Source organism: Danio rerio, chromosome 14 (assembly GCF_049306965.1).
Source record: "Danio rerio strain Tuebingen ecotype United States chromosome 14, GRCz12tu, whole genome shotgun sequence".
NCBI classification, from domain to species: domain Eukaryota; kingdom Metazoa; phylum Chordata; class Actinopteri; order Cypriniformes; family Danionidae; genus Danio; species Danio rerio.
In genome coordinates, this window is record NC_133189.1 from 35642769 (window position 1) to 35661097 (window position 18329).

The 18329-nt window shown below is 38.5% G+C and overlaps 1 protein-coding gene across 2 annotated transcripts in view; it reads right to left on the reverse strand.

Moving 5' to 3' along the window:
- The window catches only part of gpc4 (glypican 4), a 59295-nt gene extending 42018 nt beyond the window's left edge, over positions 1-17277 (reverse strand). The window contains 1 exon segment of one of the 2 annotated variants that reach the window (NM_131860.2): positions 16559-16801. In NM_131860.2, coding sequence (NP_571935.2) covers positions 16559-16712 — 154 coding nt within the window. In that variant the 5' untranslated portion in view covers positions 16713-16801. 2 annotated transcript variants of the gene reach the window in all.
- Positions 17278-18329: the final 1052 nt, after the last annotated feature.

Genomic DNA, 18329 nt, shown 5'->3' on the forward strand with positions numbered 1-18329 from the left:
AAGCTCGTGCAAGTTTGTTATTTATAATGGAGGGACGCGCACGCAACGCACTTGCGCTTTTCAGACGCACATAGTTGAGATGATAGGGGGCTTAAGTGACGGTAGGAAATCCAAACGGCTGAAGTTTAAGGAAGATGCAATGAAGAGCACACAGGTTTGCAAACCCACCTAGTTATAAATAGTGGCACTGATAACATGTTTAATTTCATGGATAATTGTTATGGACTTTTGTTTGTTTTTAATATTGTTATGTGCTGTATTATTTGGTTATTGAGCAGCAATAAATAACACTTTTAAAATATTAGGAGTCTACATGTGATTTTCTAACCAGTAGTATTTTGAAATTATTGAATGCATAATAATCATGATAACCGTGAAGACTATAATCGTACAACCAAAATCTAGAATCATTGCATTCCTAACTGCAATTCCAATTAGATCCTGCAATGTGACTATTGCGAATGCACAGATTGGAACATGAATGCTAAAACAATATATTGGTCAGTGCTATTTGACATTATATATATATATATATATATATATATATATATATATATATATATATATAGGAATGACAATCAATGTTTCTCAAACACGTCAAAGCGCTAATGCTAACTCTGTTAAACACGCTAACAAGCCTGATCTCAGTGGTAACATGAAGAGAGCGATTCAACAAGCAGAGGCTGTGCTCAAGGACACATTCCTCAGGTCTAATGCTATGAAAACATTAGCAAAAAAACTCACTTCACAGGTCTGTTGACCTACAATTAAAGCTATGTTTTTCCAATCCTGCCCCCCTTTTCCATTCCTGCTATATCCTACTCCTGCTCTACGAAAGGCAAATAGTATCCCCTGATCCTCTGAGGCCGCATTCACAGGTTCCACTGCTGATCCCAAGCAGGGCATTTTCCATAGCAGGTTGTTTACTTGCTTCATCTGCTTGATCCATCCGCAGAGGTCATAGCACATCTGGAACAAGGGCCGTTAATCCTTTGTGCCATTTAATCTGTAGTTATGAGCGATATCTTCTAAGAGACACATCTCTCTGAAGCCCCATGGGACAGGTGTCATTAATGAGGAACTGAGTTAACAAGCAGGATTTCCCACACCAATGTCCCAAGTGACACTCGTGCGGGGCAGGAAACCCTTTTACAATACTGCAGAGTTCAGCCAAGGCCTCATTCCGCAAACTACGGCCATTGTGTCCGGTTGAGATGAAATAAAGGAAGCAGCATGCAGAGTGATTAGACAAAACACCACAACCGCCAGATCACTGTTTAGCCAAAACAATCTAGACTACAGGGAATTTTTTACACCTCGAAACTGTTAATGGTTAATCAATATTCAACAGTGCAGTCAAATTTAACAACCGTTTCGGGGAGTTGATGCAATAGGTGTATGGAAATTTTTTAGGGTTACAATTTATGTTAATTATTAACAAAAACTTGTGTTTTGTTTGTGATCATTTTAAACAGTCATTAAGTGTCATGAAAATAACATTAGGATGTGATATTAGTTTTTTTGTTGATCTAATCACATGTGGACAAATCTAAATAAAGGTTTTGTTGCTAAGAGTAATACCAAAAGCTTCTGATCTCATTTTCTGTTGTGTCTTTTCATGTTTGCGTATAAATTGTTCAAGCTTACTCTAAACATAAACATATTATCACCTGGTTTTGTCGATCTGCTTTCCTCCACACAAACAGCAGACAGAATAAACTCATAATCTGACTCTTCTGAAAATTTGACTCATTAAAGGTGCAATATAAAAGTTTGACATGCAGTGGTTGAACTAGGTATTGCACACCTGGATCAAAACACACACAAGCGCAGGTTGCCAAATTGACTACATCAACAGAAGTGTGCCTAACTATCGAGTCTAAAGGCTGATTTAAGTCTGCTTTAAACTGTGTTCACAATAAAAGCAACAGCAAAGAATAGAAGTAATACTTTTTGTTTTAACCAACATTTTGAATTTATATTTTTGAAACAGCTTCCATTTCTAGCAGCTGAACGACAGAAAACTGACAATGATCACTTCAGGTGCACCACATGTGCTTTATTCACATTAAATGCTAGTAATGAGTTTTAATGCCATTTTACATTTATTGCCAAAGTACTGAAAGAAGCAGCAGGTAGCTCACCTCAGATTTTGAAAATAAAATAAACTGTTTGAAATTGAACTGTGACTAGAACAGTGCAAACCAACATATAGGCATATTAGTGATTAAGCATGTACATTTAATAATGTTGAAGAGTTTAAATATGTACCAATTATATTATAAACCTTATCCTTTCATTGGAGTCCAGTAAGTGCACAATTCTATGCTTCTGAATGGCTGTATTCAAATTTCTGTCGTGTTTCGTCAGGTGCAAACAGCCAAACTGCTTATCACTGCAAATTTTATCAGGTAGTGTGTTGTTAGGAAACGGTGTTATAATGTAACCTGCTCACCTAATTTATTTGCCAATTAATAACTACCTCATGTGGAACTCTGAATCTGAGTCTCATTTTGAAAGCTGCTAATGTCCACCGGAGTTTGCATTTTGGATGTGGACGCATACTTTGAGAGCCTTTCTGACTGAATTATTCCAAGTCGCTGTTTTCCAAAAGGGGAACCCGGGGTGATGAAATAAAATTGCCTAAAGTGGCATTGGGCGGGTTAAAGGGACCAAAACAAAAAATAGCCATTCCCAAAACTCACATTTTCAAAGCTAAATATCTGACTTCAGCATAGTTTTTCAGATAAGCAAAAATATTGGCATATTTCTTAAATATCTGCAAACATATTATGATATTTTTATGCTTTAGAAGAGTCAAAAACTTACATACAGCACATTTAAGGTTTAAGTCACAATAGAGAAAAAGAGATCTGTTGCTACTTCCATTACTTTTAAAAGTACAAAAAGTCTATCTTATGTAGACCCATAAACTAAATTAACATGAAATAATTAAGCATGTTTTAGGCTAGATGCATTTCACATCAAATGGCATTCTACCCTGCCAACATCATTCCATGTCAACCACTCTTGTTTCAGTAGAAACATTTCAGAAGAAGTTACAGTGAGAACTACTTCCATCTGGTTGTACTCTAAACTCGCATAAATCACAAACAAAAAAGATTTAGACCCACAGAAATGTTAAAAATCCATTTCTTGCTCAGCTCTTCATTCAAATCGTATAAAATAAGCACCCAAGGTTCGCTTTGAAATGGTTCAGAGATTAGGAATTTCAGCTGAGGAGAATTAGAGTTGAAGAGACATGGCAGTCTGCCACAAGGCCACGAAAAGCATGTGTGCGAAATGATGCTTCCTTAAATTAATCAGGGATTAAAATCTCTCGCACACAGCTGTCAAAACACCAAATCACTAACATTTACTTTTCAGATGGCACATGGGTTAATCAAAAGGAAATAAATGCACAAAAGACAAAGAGATATGGTTGTTTTGATCAAAAGTCAGGGTCGCGATGGCATACTACTGAGCCGTAACACTTGACTTAATACTTGACTTGACTTAATAACAGGCTTACGAGTCTAGACGGGTGTGTGATCATTAACCAGGGTAAAAGCACGGCAGTTAAACCATCTCCTTCTCTTCTGTGGCAAACTAAAACACAAAGCAACATCAAGAATACACAAAACACAAACCAGATGTAAAAGTACGATACTGGGCAGGGAGCCTTAATACCACGTAAATCCTCAGAAATCGGTTCAGTGAGACTCACATATGTTAGACTGATGCCTATGTGTGTGTGTATGTACACAGTTGAGCGATCACCCACAAGCTCTCATCCTTTTGTACCAGTCAATCTCTGATTGCTAAACCAGAGCAGGGCCTCTGGCCAATTAAAACTCCCCACTGGTAAGCATTCCAAAAGCCTGCCATCCATGAACATTTACCCAGAAGTCCCTGGGGAGATTCCACAACATCGCTCCAACCTCTCGCTCCATGTCTGTCTCCCTCTCCTGCCCCAGCGTGCCGTCTCCGGCTTTGTCTCCGCTCACAAAAGCTCCCTGCCTACACCACTTCCCAGGTCACCTCATTGTGAATCATTTAACTTGGACTGCCTCTTTCACAGACACATTAAAAGTCAGGACACTACATGTTTGGAGTTTAACAGAGGAATCAACGGATTTCTGTTGGTCATTACTGATTTAGTCCTTTCATGGAAGCCGACGTGTGAAGCCTCCCATTCAAACTAAGTGAAAGTCAGTTAATGGACCACTTTTAAGCACATAATAGCAGTGACAATATCAAGTAGTGCTTTATTTGATTGTCAAACCGTGGTCTATAAGCGAAAGTGAAATTGGTGCTATTGTACAATAGTGCTTTGAAGCGATTTATTTTATTTTCGTGAGATCATGTTTTAATAATTCCCTATAATACTATCCATTTGGACAACTTCAGATACCATGGATGATATAACATATTGCTCAATATTTTAAATTCTTCTAGTTTATATAATCCATAAATCCTTTAAATACTTTGAGACATTGCAATAAAGAAATTATACATTTGCATGTTTTAAAATATGAAGTTAACCAACCATTAAAACCATAATTGTATTAAAATGGATGAACTAAAATGGGATGTGGTGAAGAACTGGACACATGGACCTAACAAAATGGAGCAAGTTCAGTTGGAAGCAATTACTCCCCCAAACCAATACCTCAAGCCAGTGATACAATAAAGACAAATTACAATGAGCTGGTGCGTAAGCAGAGACACTGACAGCCTGGAATGCACAGTTTATTTACACGTGAGGAAAAAGTGGGTAAAAGGTACAGGCCAGGAAAAGACGAGGAGGAGAAGGGGTGTTGAGAAAGAAAAGAAAAAAATGGCACAGCTTACTCGGATGGTAGAACGAAGGAATCCCTGTTCAAAAAAATGAACATCTGTGCGCATGTTTGCATGAAGACACACACAGATGGATGACAGTGGAAAGGTTAGCAGGGGGTGGGAGGATTCAATGTGAGAAACTGCAGGCCTGGCTGAGCAGTGACAATACATACATCACCTAAAATAATCAGTCAAACGGTAACAAACAGGACTGCAGGAATCTCACGTTTTCCCACTCAAACATCAACAAAGCAAAGCTCCACTGTTACGCAAAGTAACAGTCATGCTGAGAGGTAAGCAATGTCAGTATGTGAAGAAAAGATACGTGTTGCCTCTTGAAACCACATCATTATTTTAAATCTTTCATTACAATATAAAAGTTTCACATTAGTTACTATGCAACAAAAAACAGCAAATCATTTAATACGAGATGTGCTTCAAACCTTTATTGCAACTGAATAAAGCTCCATTAAGTATTTGACTAAAGGGCAAAATTCGATGGATTAGTGACTAGCTGTTAATTGCTTATAAACAATTGATTCCATATAAGCCAAGGCTTTCACAAAACCTACTTTCTCTCTCCACTTCAACCACATGATAGTTTACATTGAGCACACATGAACGTCACAATATAAAAATAGTTACCAGAAGGACATTTCCCACACGACTCAACCCTCAGTATATTTCTTTCCATCTGTGGTATAGTCTCCTACAGTGCACAGCAGAGAACTTCAAACAGCCGTAGAAGCTCCACGCAAACAACCTGAGGTTCAGGAGGGGGGTATATCTAGGTCAAAGCATGTCTTGTTTGGAAATTTGCAAACCCACCATAATCCGCATAAGACCAAAACCACAAACATCTTCACTGCAGCTCTCTCCAAGTCTAGATCCCCTTCATTTTTACAGTCATATTCCATCTGACTCTCAAAATCCGCTTTTTAAAAGCAAAACATCCCCTTAACCTTTAGCATATGAAAGGTTTTAACACAGGAGCGCTACATCTTATCCTCCTTGGTAAAGCAAACCAGCGGAAGCCCGAGCCGTTCTCTGACACTGTTTATAACTGACTTCTAAGAGTGGCTGAAATCCACCAGATGTCGAAACTGATGGACAAGCATTGAGGTAATGTGCGAGCTGTGTGTTAGAAACAAAGAAGTAGGGATGAGAAAGAAAATGAGAGAGGCCCACGGGCACGATGAGGTCAGGCCAAAGATCATGTTTCCAAGTCCTCAATGCTACAACACAGCAACAATAATTCTAATATACCTGTTGGGCTTAAGAAATTGGATAGTCTGTGGGAAGAGCGGCAGCAATAAGTGACTGTAGCAGGAGTAAGCCTAAACCATGATAAACTTAATATGCTTTTGACGGACATTTCACCTGTTGAAGGTATTATATGTATATATATATATGGACAGGTATGTCAATAAATAAACCAATAAGAGAATCATTTGTGCTCAAAGGAGATTAAATGTGGCCATTTTGAGGTTTTCAGGACAATCCTCCATTTTGTAAGTCAGTGAAATCATTGCTACAACTCGTTGCTCTACCTCAGAAACATTTATCCAGGGTCTGAAGTCTTAAGTGACTTGTAGCAAACTGATTCGTCCTTTTAGGAGTAGAAAAAAATGTCAGTTTAAAGTTAGAGCCAAAAAGGGTTTGGGGTAGAGACATTTATTGTTGATGACCGAGTTCACATCACCCTGTCTGCTAAATTGACTGAGGTTTGAGAGGGAGCTCTTCAACTGCCACCACTCGTCTGCACGAACACCCACCACTTCAATCCTTCGTTCACTCCAAATGCTTTTTAACATGGGTATGAGGTGCAGAATTAGGTAATCGAATGGGTCGTATATATGAGCAAGCCGAAATGAGTCCTGGTCTGAGGCTCATCAGGGGGAGTCTCGAAGTTGGCTGTGGGAGTAATTAGCAGGGATTACAGGAAATCTGGAACATTCCCAGAGCTGAGGGCTTCTGCCCAAAACCCAGATGAGCCCCTGGCCTACATCTCTGGGCTCTCAAAACAGCCACAAATGATTGTGAGAGGTGGGGGGGAAACCACAAGCAAAATATAGTCATGGTTAACATTATTCCTTTCTATTAAGGCTGTTATAAAAATCAAACAATATTATTAGTAAAAATGTAAGTCTTTATATTTGATCAGTTAAAAGCAGGAGTGCCCAAACTCGATCATGAAGGGCTGGTGTCCTGCAGAGTTTACTTTCAACCCCAATCAGACACACCTGGGCAAGCTAATCAAGCTCTTACTAGACTTTCTAGAAACATCCTTGCAGGTGCATTGAGGCAAGTTGGAGCTAAAATCTGCAGGACACCGGCCCTCCAGGAGCGAGTCTGGACACATTTGAACGATATCATATTGTAAAGAAACTATATAGAGCAAGGGTGTCCAAACTCTGTACTGAGGGGCCGGTGTCCTGCACAGCTTAGCTCCAACTTCCCTCAACACACCTGCCTGGAAGTTTCTAGTATACTTAGAAAGAGCTTGATTAGTTGGTTCAGGTGTGTTTAATTGGGGTTGGAACTAAAATATACAAAACACTGGCCCTCCAGGACCAAGTTTAAGCACCCCTTGTTTAAAGCATACTTTCTGAATAAAACCTAAATTATGCCTCACTCCAAAGTTTAGACGGTAGTGTAAACTTGTTTCTGGGTGTTGTGATGGCCATCTTTAAGTAGTTTGTTTAACATACCATGTCTGTGGTAGGGCAGAAATCACAAGATTTGAAACTAAACCTCTTTTAAATTATTTAAATTTTAAATTAAACCTCCAAGAGTTCTCATTTGGTTGACTTTATGCCGTTATTGTGGGTGCAAAAAATTCATGATGTGAGGAATATACCATGGGAGAAAATCTCTGAGCACTGCTCACAGACCAGCACAAACCTGACAGAAACAAACAATAAAAGGGGGAAAAAAAAGAAGAGACACAACCTCTCAAATAACACAGACGAGGAGCTTTTGCGGAGGAATGAGAGCAAGGGAATGTCCCAGTGGAAAACTGTACCCAAAGCTCAAGACTCTAGTCAGTCTCTGCTTGAGCACTCCAGCACATTGCAGCCATGTTAATGCCTGATAACAAAGCCACGGGAGGAAGGGTTTGAGCAAACAGCAGCCATCGCTGTAGCAGTCTGTTTTGGTATTAAAATCATCTGGAAAGCTTCCCACACAGAGCAGATAGGGAGGTGAAAAGAGTGGGGTAAATGAAAAGAACGGGGGATAACACTTGGACAAGACCACGTGGAAATCCAGAATGGATGAAACGGCACAACAAGGAGAGCGAGAGAAAGGGGAAAAAGTGTGTAGAAAATCTGCTTCAGCACAAACACTGCCTACAAAGCAGTCCCTATCCAGCAGGATGCGAGGAACAGGAACAGACCTACCGGCCAAGTTTGGGGGCCCAGGGAGTGTCGATTTAACAGCATGCAAATGGGAAGTGTTAACAAGGAACTTCAGTGGCAGCCTGTATCTGCCTTCAAGTGTGGAAAGCCACAAACATGGGGCCAGATTTTACACAGCACCCATCCGACACCGCTCTGTACTGTGCCAGATTTACTCAGGGAAAACCACAAACTACACTAACAATGTCATAAGAGACACACGTCTTGTGCCGATGAAGTGTGGGTCTTTCTTTCTTCATGTCTGTGCACATCTGCCCTATTCAGAGAGCATGGATGACTCAGGGTGAGTCAGAGCATACGAATCCAGCCCTGGGCCAGATTTCAGTGAGTTCCTCAAATTCCCTATGAGCGGGTCACACGCTCTCGCTCAATCATACGTGGTGGCAGCTCCTCTTAGTAAAATGTTAAGTTGCCTCTCACTGCCGGCCTTCTTCTGTCAGTCAAAACTCCCTCCTCTTTCATTCAATGGTCAGTCAATCCTTTTTCCGAAGATCCTCCGGCTGAGTCTTTGTTGCTTTTCTTATCTCTGAGGTCCCAGCGAGGAGGTCTTGGTGGTCCCCTGTGGAATGCGCCAAGGAGGGGGCAGACTCAGGCTAAAAGGGGGTGTCCCATTGTTCCCATACTCTGCACTTACCCCCCACCAGGCCATCACTCTCATGGAGGGGGGACTTAGAGGAAACAAGAATGAAGACCCAAGTACAACATCTACATCAGGAATCAGATCGGTCTTAGCCGATCCCATAAGGCAGCAAATATTTTACTAGCCACAAGAGCGTGTTGGCCTAGACGTGTAGCCAGGCATGAACTCCTCCTGTCTGCTTGTTACCAAACGCTACTTGATTCACATTCACAAAACCACTTCCTCCTGATAGCCAAACTCAATTACAGGCAGTTATTCAATAGGCTCAGGTCACTGAGAGCACAGAGCACAGATCAGATCCTTTTCAAGCCTTCTCACCACAAGGAAACATGCAGTGCAAACATAACCATCTGAAGACAATTCAACACATCATGACATTTCATGTAGCAAAATCAGTCTAGTGCAATGGAATATGGAGAGAACAAAATAATTCAATAATGATTTTTATACAACCACCGTTAACCATATTTCAATTAGTACATTATACATTAAAAAGTCACTACAGCCCTATTTAAGAAAAGTAAAAAAAAAAGAGCTAAATAATGTTCAAGAAATAAATGTCAATACTGCAATAATACCAACACATCGTGCAATACAACACTAACTTTTGTTTAGCTGTGATTTATCTAATAGATCAAAACTGACAGTAAAGACTTTGAAATGGAAAAGAGAGTTTTAAGAAATAGAAATTATGCTCTTTGAAATCTGCACTCTTTGCAAAATCCTGAAAAAACAATATATTACGGTTTTGAAAAGATTTCAAACAGCCCAACATCAATAGCTAATCCATGATAGACGCGGTGGAGAAAACTTACTCTGCAGACGCGACTATGCCTGATCCACAAGTATTTCTGTTACAGCCAAGAGACCTTACCTTGCGAACACGCCACCAGGTCAAAGATTCACAGTCAGAGAAAGAACTTTATGGCAGTGAACTAGGGGCTCTGAGTTCTACTCTACCGTCAGTGAAAGACTGTCTAGCAAACTCACAAGCAGTGAATTGTGCACAGTTGTCTGCTTTTTAAGAAGTTGGGGCATTTTAATTACTTGCACTTGGATCCCTCACCGAGTAACTGTGACATAGCGTATATGAGATAAATGATATCAATACGTAATAATTATTTTATACATTACTGAACCGATACTAAATCGTCTGCGTCTACACTGTGGTGGATAGAAGAAACAATTGTTTTTGACACCCCAATATTACAGTAACTACTAATCTATTGATATCTTTAGTTTTATTTGCTCTGATAATGACAAGGTAACCTTGTTTCAGCAAGTACAACATGTTGCCGAATCAACATCTTTGAAGACCCTGGAACAACCTTGCATAAAATTTTAAATAAATAAAGATTTCAGGGGCAGTTAACGCCAATTTAGGCTTAAAACTAAAATTTGGTTCTTCTACATGATTCTTATTCATTATCAATCCTCTCTGACTTTAGAAGTTGTGATTAGGGTAAAGGTGAAGACAAAGTTCTTAGGAACATTGTTCCTAGATCAACAAAAATTTGTTGATCCAGGAACATGTCTTCCTTTACAAAACTTTGTCAACCATAATGATACAAACAGCTGCCAACACTGACAACAAACATTATTTGTTCTTTAATTATCGCACTTGAGCAATTATCCTCTGATTATGTAGAACGCTGTTATGAGGGAGGCACTCTCTGCTCTGACACTTTGGCAGACAGGTCTCATTAACTTGGCATAAATGATCTTCTTACTGGCATGTTCAACTTCTTGTGCAGTTTAGCCATCTGACTGTCAAGGGAAACAGTGATTTGTTTGATTTCATCCAATTAGCTAAACAGCTCATTTACATCTACTTAATGGATAAAGCACTGTCACCGTCAACTCATGAATTCAAATTCATTCATGTGTAACTTTCACATGAGGAGGTGGAAAAAACGAGTTGTCCTGCATATTTCGAGAATGCAAAGCTGCAACTCAAAATCAGCTAATGCTTTCATTGGTATATTTGATCTCTTTGGGAAGAAATCAACATAATGAATTCAAGAACTGAGAGTAATGCTGTATCATTTGCAGATAGCATACCATGGCTGAAATATTGAGTTAACAAACACACAAGAGACAAGAAAAGAGGAAGAACTTCTTGCAAAGTTCTGTCTTTGTAAATGTGTTATCATCTACAACGTGAGAATTTATCAGGGTGAAAACACAAGACAAACAATAATCACAAAAAACTGTCCTGCAAAAATATATCTATGTTGATGTGTCCAAGCTGCAAGTCAGAGATTAAGTGTGTCCAATTAAGATTTGATCTGTACAATATCAAGAGGCCAGCGGGGTGAAGTCATCGCCTCTTAAGAGTCTCACAATGTTCTGAAGTAATTAAGAGTATGATGAATCTTTCAGGAGAAAGGGGAGGAAACATGTTTGATCTTCGCCATTGTCCATACCTGAGGCATGACATAAGAGCAAACTGCCAACATAAAGCAAAGCAGATTTCTCCAGAAAAGGAGGAAAGGATTGTGCTGGATCTCTATGAGGAGCTGTTGACAAGGCAAGATACCAATCTGGTCAGTATTAACCACCCCTCCTCAGAATCTTTTGAAGATGGGCCGCCTGCCACTGGGCGGGAAGCACTTGACACGCATGTTTTATGACATCTAGGGCAATCAAACTATCACAAGTAGCAAGGCTTTTCATGAGAAAGCTATGCAGTGCTTTTGGTTTTGCTGAGGATTGGATGATACAGGCGGTTTAGTCCTCAGCAGGAATCTATGTACCCCAGAGCTTAAAGAACTATGAAGCTACTAAAGAGCAATAATCCAGCCCCCTCAAACTGAGAGGATCTAGAGAAGAACTCTAACCACAAAGAAGGATCTTACTTCTCCCTAAGCAAAAGCTCCTTACAAAACCATGCTTATCCAGCAGAGAACACACAGAAACTTCCTAAGACCAATTTCACACCACAATCTTCAACAGAGTACAGCTAAATGGTAGGATAAAGAGGTTCCAGCAAACTTTTTTCCCTAGATTCCTAAACATTACACCATGGCACCCCACAAATGTTGATATACGAATGTAGACTTGCACTACCTGGCTTCTGACCTGACTTTAAGGACATAATTAGTCTTTAAAATATTTATGCTTAAAGGGTCAAAGGTTCTAGTCAAGTATTTAAGTAACTCATCATTATCATACATTAGTCACATCTGCTGGACAAATAGCTAGAAGCTATAAGAAGCTAAACTTAAAGGGATAGCTCAGCTTACCAAGAACATCATCATCAGTTGTATCAGCCATTTATTATTCCATCCCAAACCTATATAGTGTTCAGATAATTAACAATCTGATTCCAGGTTTTCTAAGGTATTGGTAGATCTTTTTGGTAGGTTTTAGATGCAAAAAGTGAGAGGTGAAATAAGACAGACAGACATGGTGACCAGCTGTGCTACTAAAGCAGGCGGCTCTAAATCCATGTGTTGATAATAAAGGAGGAAAACCACAATACATCCAGAAATAGTGTTTCTATGTTTATTCACGGTTCTATTCTGCTCTGAAATGTGCAGCAATGAAGAACAGAAACACCCATCATTCCCTCAGAGATAACACTGACACAATCATTCAGATACAAAAAAATTCTAAGCACTTTTAAATGTAGCCTAAAGTACAAAATATACATTGAAAATTCACTTTAATAGGCGTCTAACAGACATCTAAATATAGAAAGTTTGGCTAAAACAAGGCTAAATTTGGGCTGTCATTGAAAATCTAATAGACGTCTAAGAATAGGCCAAAACAACTGAAAAAAGTGTTGCATGCAGAATTATTGCGTTGAATTATTTGTGTTGAATTTAAACAAACAAATTACATTTAATAATGTTCAACTTAATTTGTGTTTAAATTCAGCCCAAATAAACTGTAAAAAATAAATAAACACTTAACGTAAAAAAAATTTGTAAATCCAAGGAGTCATCTTTGAACAATTTTTTTCAGTGATAGCCATTAAATAAACAGAAATTAATAACTAAACATAAAGTCTGTCTAATGCTTGCTGGGATGCTTATAGCAGAATAGAGCAAGAACATTCAGAACGATTTAGTTACCACAGGCTAGAAGAAACAGGCTAAAAGACAGAGCACAGTTTGTGGGCTTGCTTCATGTCATATAGTCATGTTGTGTTTTTTACTATATGACTATACAAATAAAACCAATTCATTTATGATTTTAAATGTTGACAGACCAGTATGGCCAAAAATGATGAAGTATTTTGTTTTTTGCATTATAATGACTGAATCTGCAGTTTAAATGTAATGCACACAAGATTAAACAATCCTACTAGATATCGTAGCCATTTTATGAACAGAAAATGCAATAAAATGTACATTATATTTGCACTGCTCAACTGAAATGCTCAAATAGGCTACTCTGTGCTGGTTAAAATTACACTTTTTTTTTTTTTACAGATGGGGTGAAATTATTACCAGGAACAAACGTATATTAATAATAAAATTTCTGATTAATTGCAGGAATGTTGAAAACTGGCATGTAAGGGATGTTTTTGACCATTCTCTAAAACAATATGGCATACTAAAAACCATGGAATTGTGTTTTGGAACTACAGAAGAATAAATAAGACATGTTTTGACTACAAGGTGAAGAGGGCCAGCTCTGAAAGCTAAATCGAGGGGGGCCACTACCAGTTCAATTAGGTTCTCCTGTGGACATTTTCTCCCCAGCAACAGGAGACATTGTTAAGCCAAAGCAGGGCTTTTTGTGCTTCCTTTTTTGGCTTTCTAAGGACCTCCACCCCTCAGCGACAGCAGACCTTGTCACTTTCTCTGTATCAATTATCTCAGTCTCTTATTGACAAAAGCATGCTAACTAAGGTTAGCCTTGCACAGGGCCCAGACGCATATTGTGTACCATTGTAAGAGGCACACGCGCATGGCACCCAAACATACCCTCTAAATGAGATTTCAGTGTTTATACTTTAAAGCATCACAACAAAACCGGAGATTTGACACAAAAAACATGACAAATGCAGGCATGTTGGGGAACACTTAAAGTTTGCATTACAATGACAACTCAGGGAAGACAATAGACTTGTTGGACTAGTGGAAAGAACAAGGAAAATTAGGGTTCACAGTTGTTCCTCTTCACCTAGCTGCAGTCATGCATGTAGCCGGGTTAATCATCAAGAATCACAAAAACAAGTATTACACAACAGCTTATTCTGGTGCTCGAATTTGATTTAAAGTTTAGGTGTCTAGATATTCAGTTTGTGTCACTGATTATTGTATTAGAGAGCATGTGAGTGATAGGTATCTAATAAAGACACTTTTTAGTATTTTACGTTTAACATGACAAAAAAAATTATATATATAGTATATAAACAAGCTGTAATATGAATAAAAGATAGGACAATTGGTGACCTTCACTCTGTGTGTGCTTATACATGCACATTTTTAAGTTTATTTTGTGTTTGTCCCAATTCTTACACACAAACTTGTAAAAAGTCCATTCATTCATTTGCTTATTGGCTTACTACCTTATTTATCAGGAGCCACCACAGCAGAATGAACCGAAAACTATTTCAGCACATGCTTTACGCAGCAGATGCCCTTCCAGTATTGGGAAAAGTTTGCATGGTTGCAGTACTTCATAAAACTGTAACTTCTTGTGCAAAATAGACACAAAATATTCCAACACTTATTAATCATGGGCCCATCTTAAGTCAAATCATACTGTAACAATGATAAGGAATTTTTATAACGTATAAAAAACTATTGTGATGTAGGAGAGAGCAGCCACACTGCTCCACACATGGCTCTTTCATGGTGTGTTTGGTTTGATCAAAAACTCTGAAGTGATTGCTCTGAATAATTGTGAATGCTATTAACTTTACCTAGGTGTGCAACAAACAAGACGACCAAGACCTCTAAAGATTGGTCTCAGTCAGCTTCCAAAGGCACCCTGCATCTAAGTTTGGTCTAAAAAAGTACAGTGTGAATGCAGGACTAAGTATATAATTTTCTTTTCGGTCCAGTCCAGTTTTTTTGTCTGTACTGATGGGTAGACACACATGAAATCTGTGTGCACAGAAATCAGCAGAATTCCGCAGATATTTATTTAATTGTGTAAATGTGTGTATATTTATACTAATTCAGTTTTTAATTATTTCAGTAATATTATTGACTAATGTGAAAATTTTCATTTAATTTATTTACAATACAGTTTGTAAAGTAATGTCTTCTGTCTTTTAGTAGATCTATTATATGATAAAGTCTATCATATAATAGATCTACTAAAAGACAGCAGATATTACTTTACAAACTGTATTGTTTAGCAAATAAGTTGATCTACATGGATTAGCATTGTAAACATGAAAAAAGTTAAAAAGCTATTATTATTATTATTTTTTTTTTTTTTGTTCAAAATTCTTCACAGAAAAAGCAAAAAATGTCTGCAGATTCTGCCTGGCCCTTATAATGGGAACCCTAACAAATGGGTGAACTGACCAGGTTGTAACTGTTATTAGCTGTACACTACAGCAATATGGCACACTTCAGCTACTAAAGTGAACATCAGCATAGCTGTGACTTCCTGCGAACTCATGCCAAAATCAGCACTCTGGCTCATGTGATAGTGCTTAAAATTTCTTAAAGCATACTTTTATTGTGTCATGCGAGTTATCAAGTCAGTTTCATTAAATATGTTTACAATGTAGATTCAGTTTCCTGAACTACCTTGGACGAAGCCTTTCGCTGGTCAACAAAAAACTTTCTCTTTTACTTGAGGGGAAATAAGACACTGATTATATCCAAACGGTGTCCTGAGGCTAGTTCTCCCATTGAAGAGGAGCTAAAACTGCAACTTGTTACGCTCCCCGCCCCCATTGCCGCTCCTGATAAAATCACTGCATTTACATGAGCATTAGCGCTCCTGAATGACAATCACTGTCCGATGACTGACTCTCGCTTATAATGACAAAGTACGACGCTTTGGAACAAAGACAGCAGCTGGGGGTGCGAAACATTTGTAACTATAGAAATGTAATCACGAGCTGTATCCCGTTTGAAAGATGAAGAACTCCCCACTTACAATCCGAAGTGTAGTAACGTATGGAGAAAGCGACTTAAAGGGACAGCTCACACTTAAAATTTCGGTCATTCTTTCCCCTAAAAATTAAGTTGTGTAGCATAGAATGGCAGCCAACATTCTTTCTTTATATTATGCAAATAAATAGTCACTAAAGCAAACATTGGGCTATAGCCTACAGAACATACCTTACATTGAATAGTTAAAAAAGCAGTAACGTTACAGGTATAAAATAATACACAGTCTCTGAGAACTGTCTCTTAAAGTCTAATGTAATGTCTAAAGTATGTGTGTTAGTCACCTTCCTGACCTAATAAAATCCTAAAAGCAGACAGTATGAAGACCAATAAGAGTGCACAATAATTTTCAATAGAGATGTTTAAATAAATGTGCGGACACGAAATAAGCACCTTGCAAACTTTATACACTGCTTTCTGGACATACAAAGCGACATATGTAGCCAGGCCAAACTGTACGCACAGTGTATTTACATGGCTTTTTTAGTACACGGAGCCTACCAAACGAATCTGACAGGCTTAACAAGTGTACCGCATTTCGTGTAAATAAAATCAGTGTAACTCACCCTGCACTCCTTTGTTGGGAACATCGTTGACGTTGAAACCTTTGGAACTGTAGGCAGTTCTGACTTCATTGCAGTTCTTTGACTTCTGATCAGCCTGAGCCGACGCCAAAACCACCACAGACATACATACTGTAAACACAACGATCATCTTCATCGCTGACTGCTTAAGTAATGAAGCACCAAAAATGAATACAAAACAAAAGGTTCAGTCACGAAATCTCTTCGATTGGCACTTCTGGTTGCCTCATGGGGATGCGGAGTCTTTCTGTGTTTAACTTCTTTCAGACGCTCGGGTCTCGCGAGCTGGATTTTCTTGAGTAATAAAAAACCGGGCCTCCGAAAAGAACAACGAGCGAAACAATCCCGCAGTGTATACCGAATAAAAAGCGAGCAAAAGTAACAAACAGCAAATAAGTCACGACTTTATTCTCTTAGTTTCTGCTTTTTAAAAAAAAGAAGAAAAAACAACAGCAAGTCTGCGCTATGTCCAGTGCTATGCACGCGCACACGTTCAATGCTGTAAAATCAAGGCACTTCAAAGGCAGTTTCTTCTTTTGAAAAGATCCGCGAAGCAGTTCGCTGTGTAGAAGAAAAAGCGACAAAATTTGCTATCAGAAGTTTTGGGAAAGTTTTCCACCCTCTCGCGCTGAAGTGAAGTCGGGACGCAGAGTGGGAATCGAGAGTCGCTTGTGCGCGCGGCGAGATCTCAGCACAGAGTCAGGACTGCGCGAGCACGCAGCCGAGTTCCGGACAAAGAGCGAAACACACGGGGTGGAGCATGGCGCGCGCAGGAGGCTACAATATTAACATCTGTAGTCTGCCGGTAGGCTATTCATGAACATACTGTACAAATCAAACCTGAAACGTGATGATATACTAGTGACATTTCACTGGGGCTTTTGCCAATTTAACTGACGGTAAAAAGTATCAGGGTGGCTTCTTCTATATTGTTCACTATAGTGTTTATACAACGGACACTTATCTCGTAAGGCCATGGGAGAGGATATTTGAATGGCAGGACAGAGGCAGACAGACAGACAGATAGACACATAGACAGATAGATAGATGATAGATAGATAGATAGATAGATAGATAGATAGATAGATAGATAGATAGATAGATAGATAGATAGATAGATAGATAGATAGATAGATAGATAGATAGATAGATAGATAGATAGATAGATAGATAGTAGTTCTATTAAAAATGACCTTTACACTGATTATTTTGTGCAAGTGAAATTCTAGAACAGTAATCATTATGTTTAATGGGGACATCTGTCAGCAGATGAATAAAAAAAATACCAGGCAATACTCATTTTGGAAATTGACTTAGATAAAGACTATTTCTTGTACATTATGTTATTTTAACAGTTACTTAAAAATAACTGCATACTCTAACTTGAAAAGTAATTACACAACTCAGGTTACTTGCGATGCATTACCTAAACACTGTTAATAATACGTTTGAATTAAACAACATTTGTGTTCAGTAGTCTATTCAAACAACACAAATTAATTGTGGTGCTTCTAATTATCCAATAAAAAACTAGCCCTAATTGCAAACATTTTACAAAATACACATCTCATGTCAGTATAAAATGACAATTTACGCTTTAAACAAATAGAATTATATGATTAAGTTAACTTTCTTTTTTTTTTTTTTTTTTTTTTTTTTTTTAACTCTGTTTTTATTGAAATATGTTAGTCAGAGAGCCACAGCATCAGATACACAGAATCATTAGACATCAACTGATCCAATGTGGTGGTAG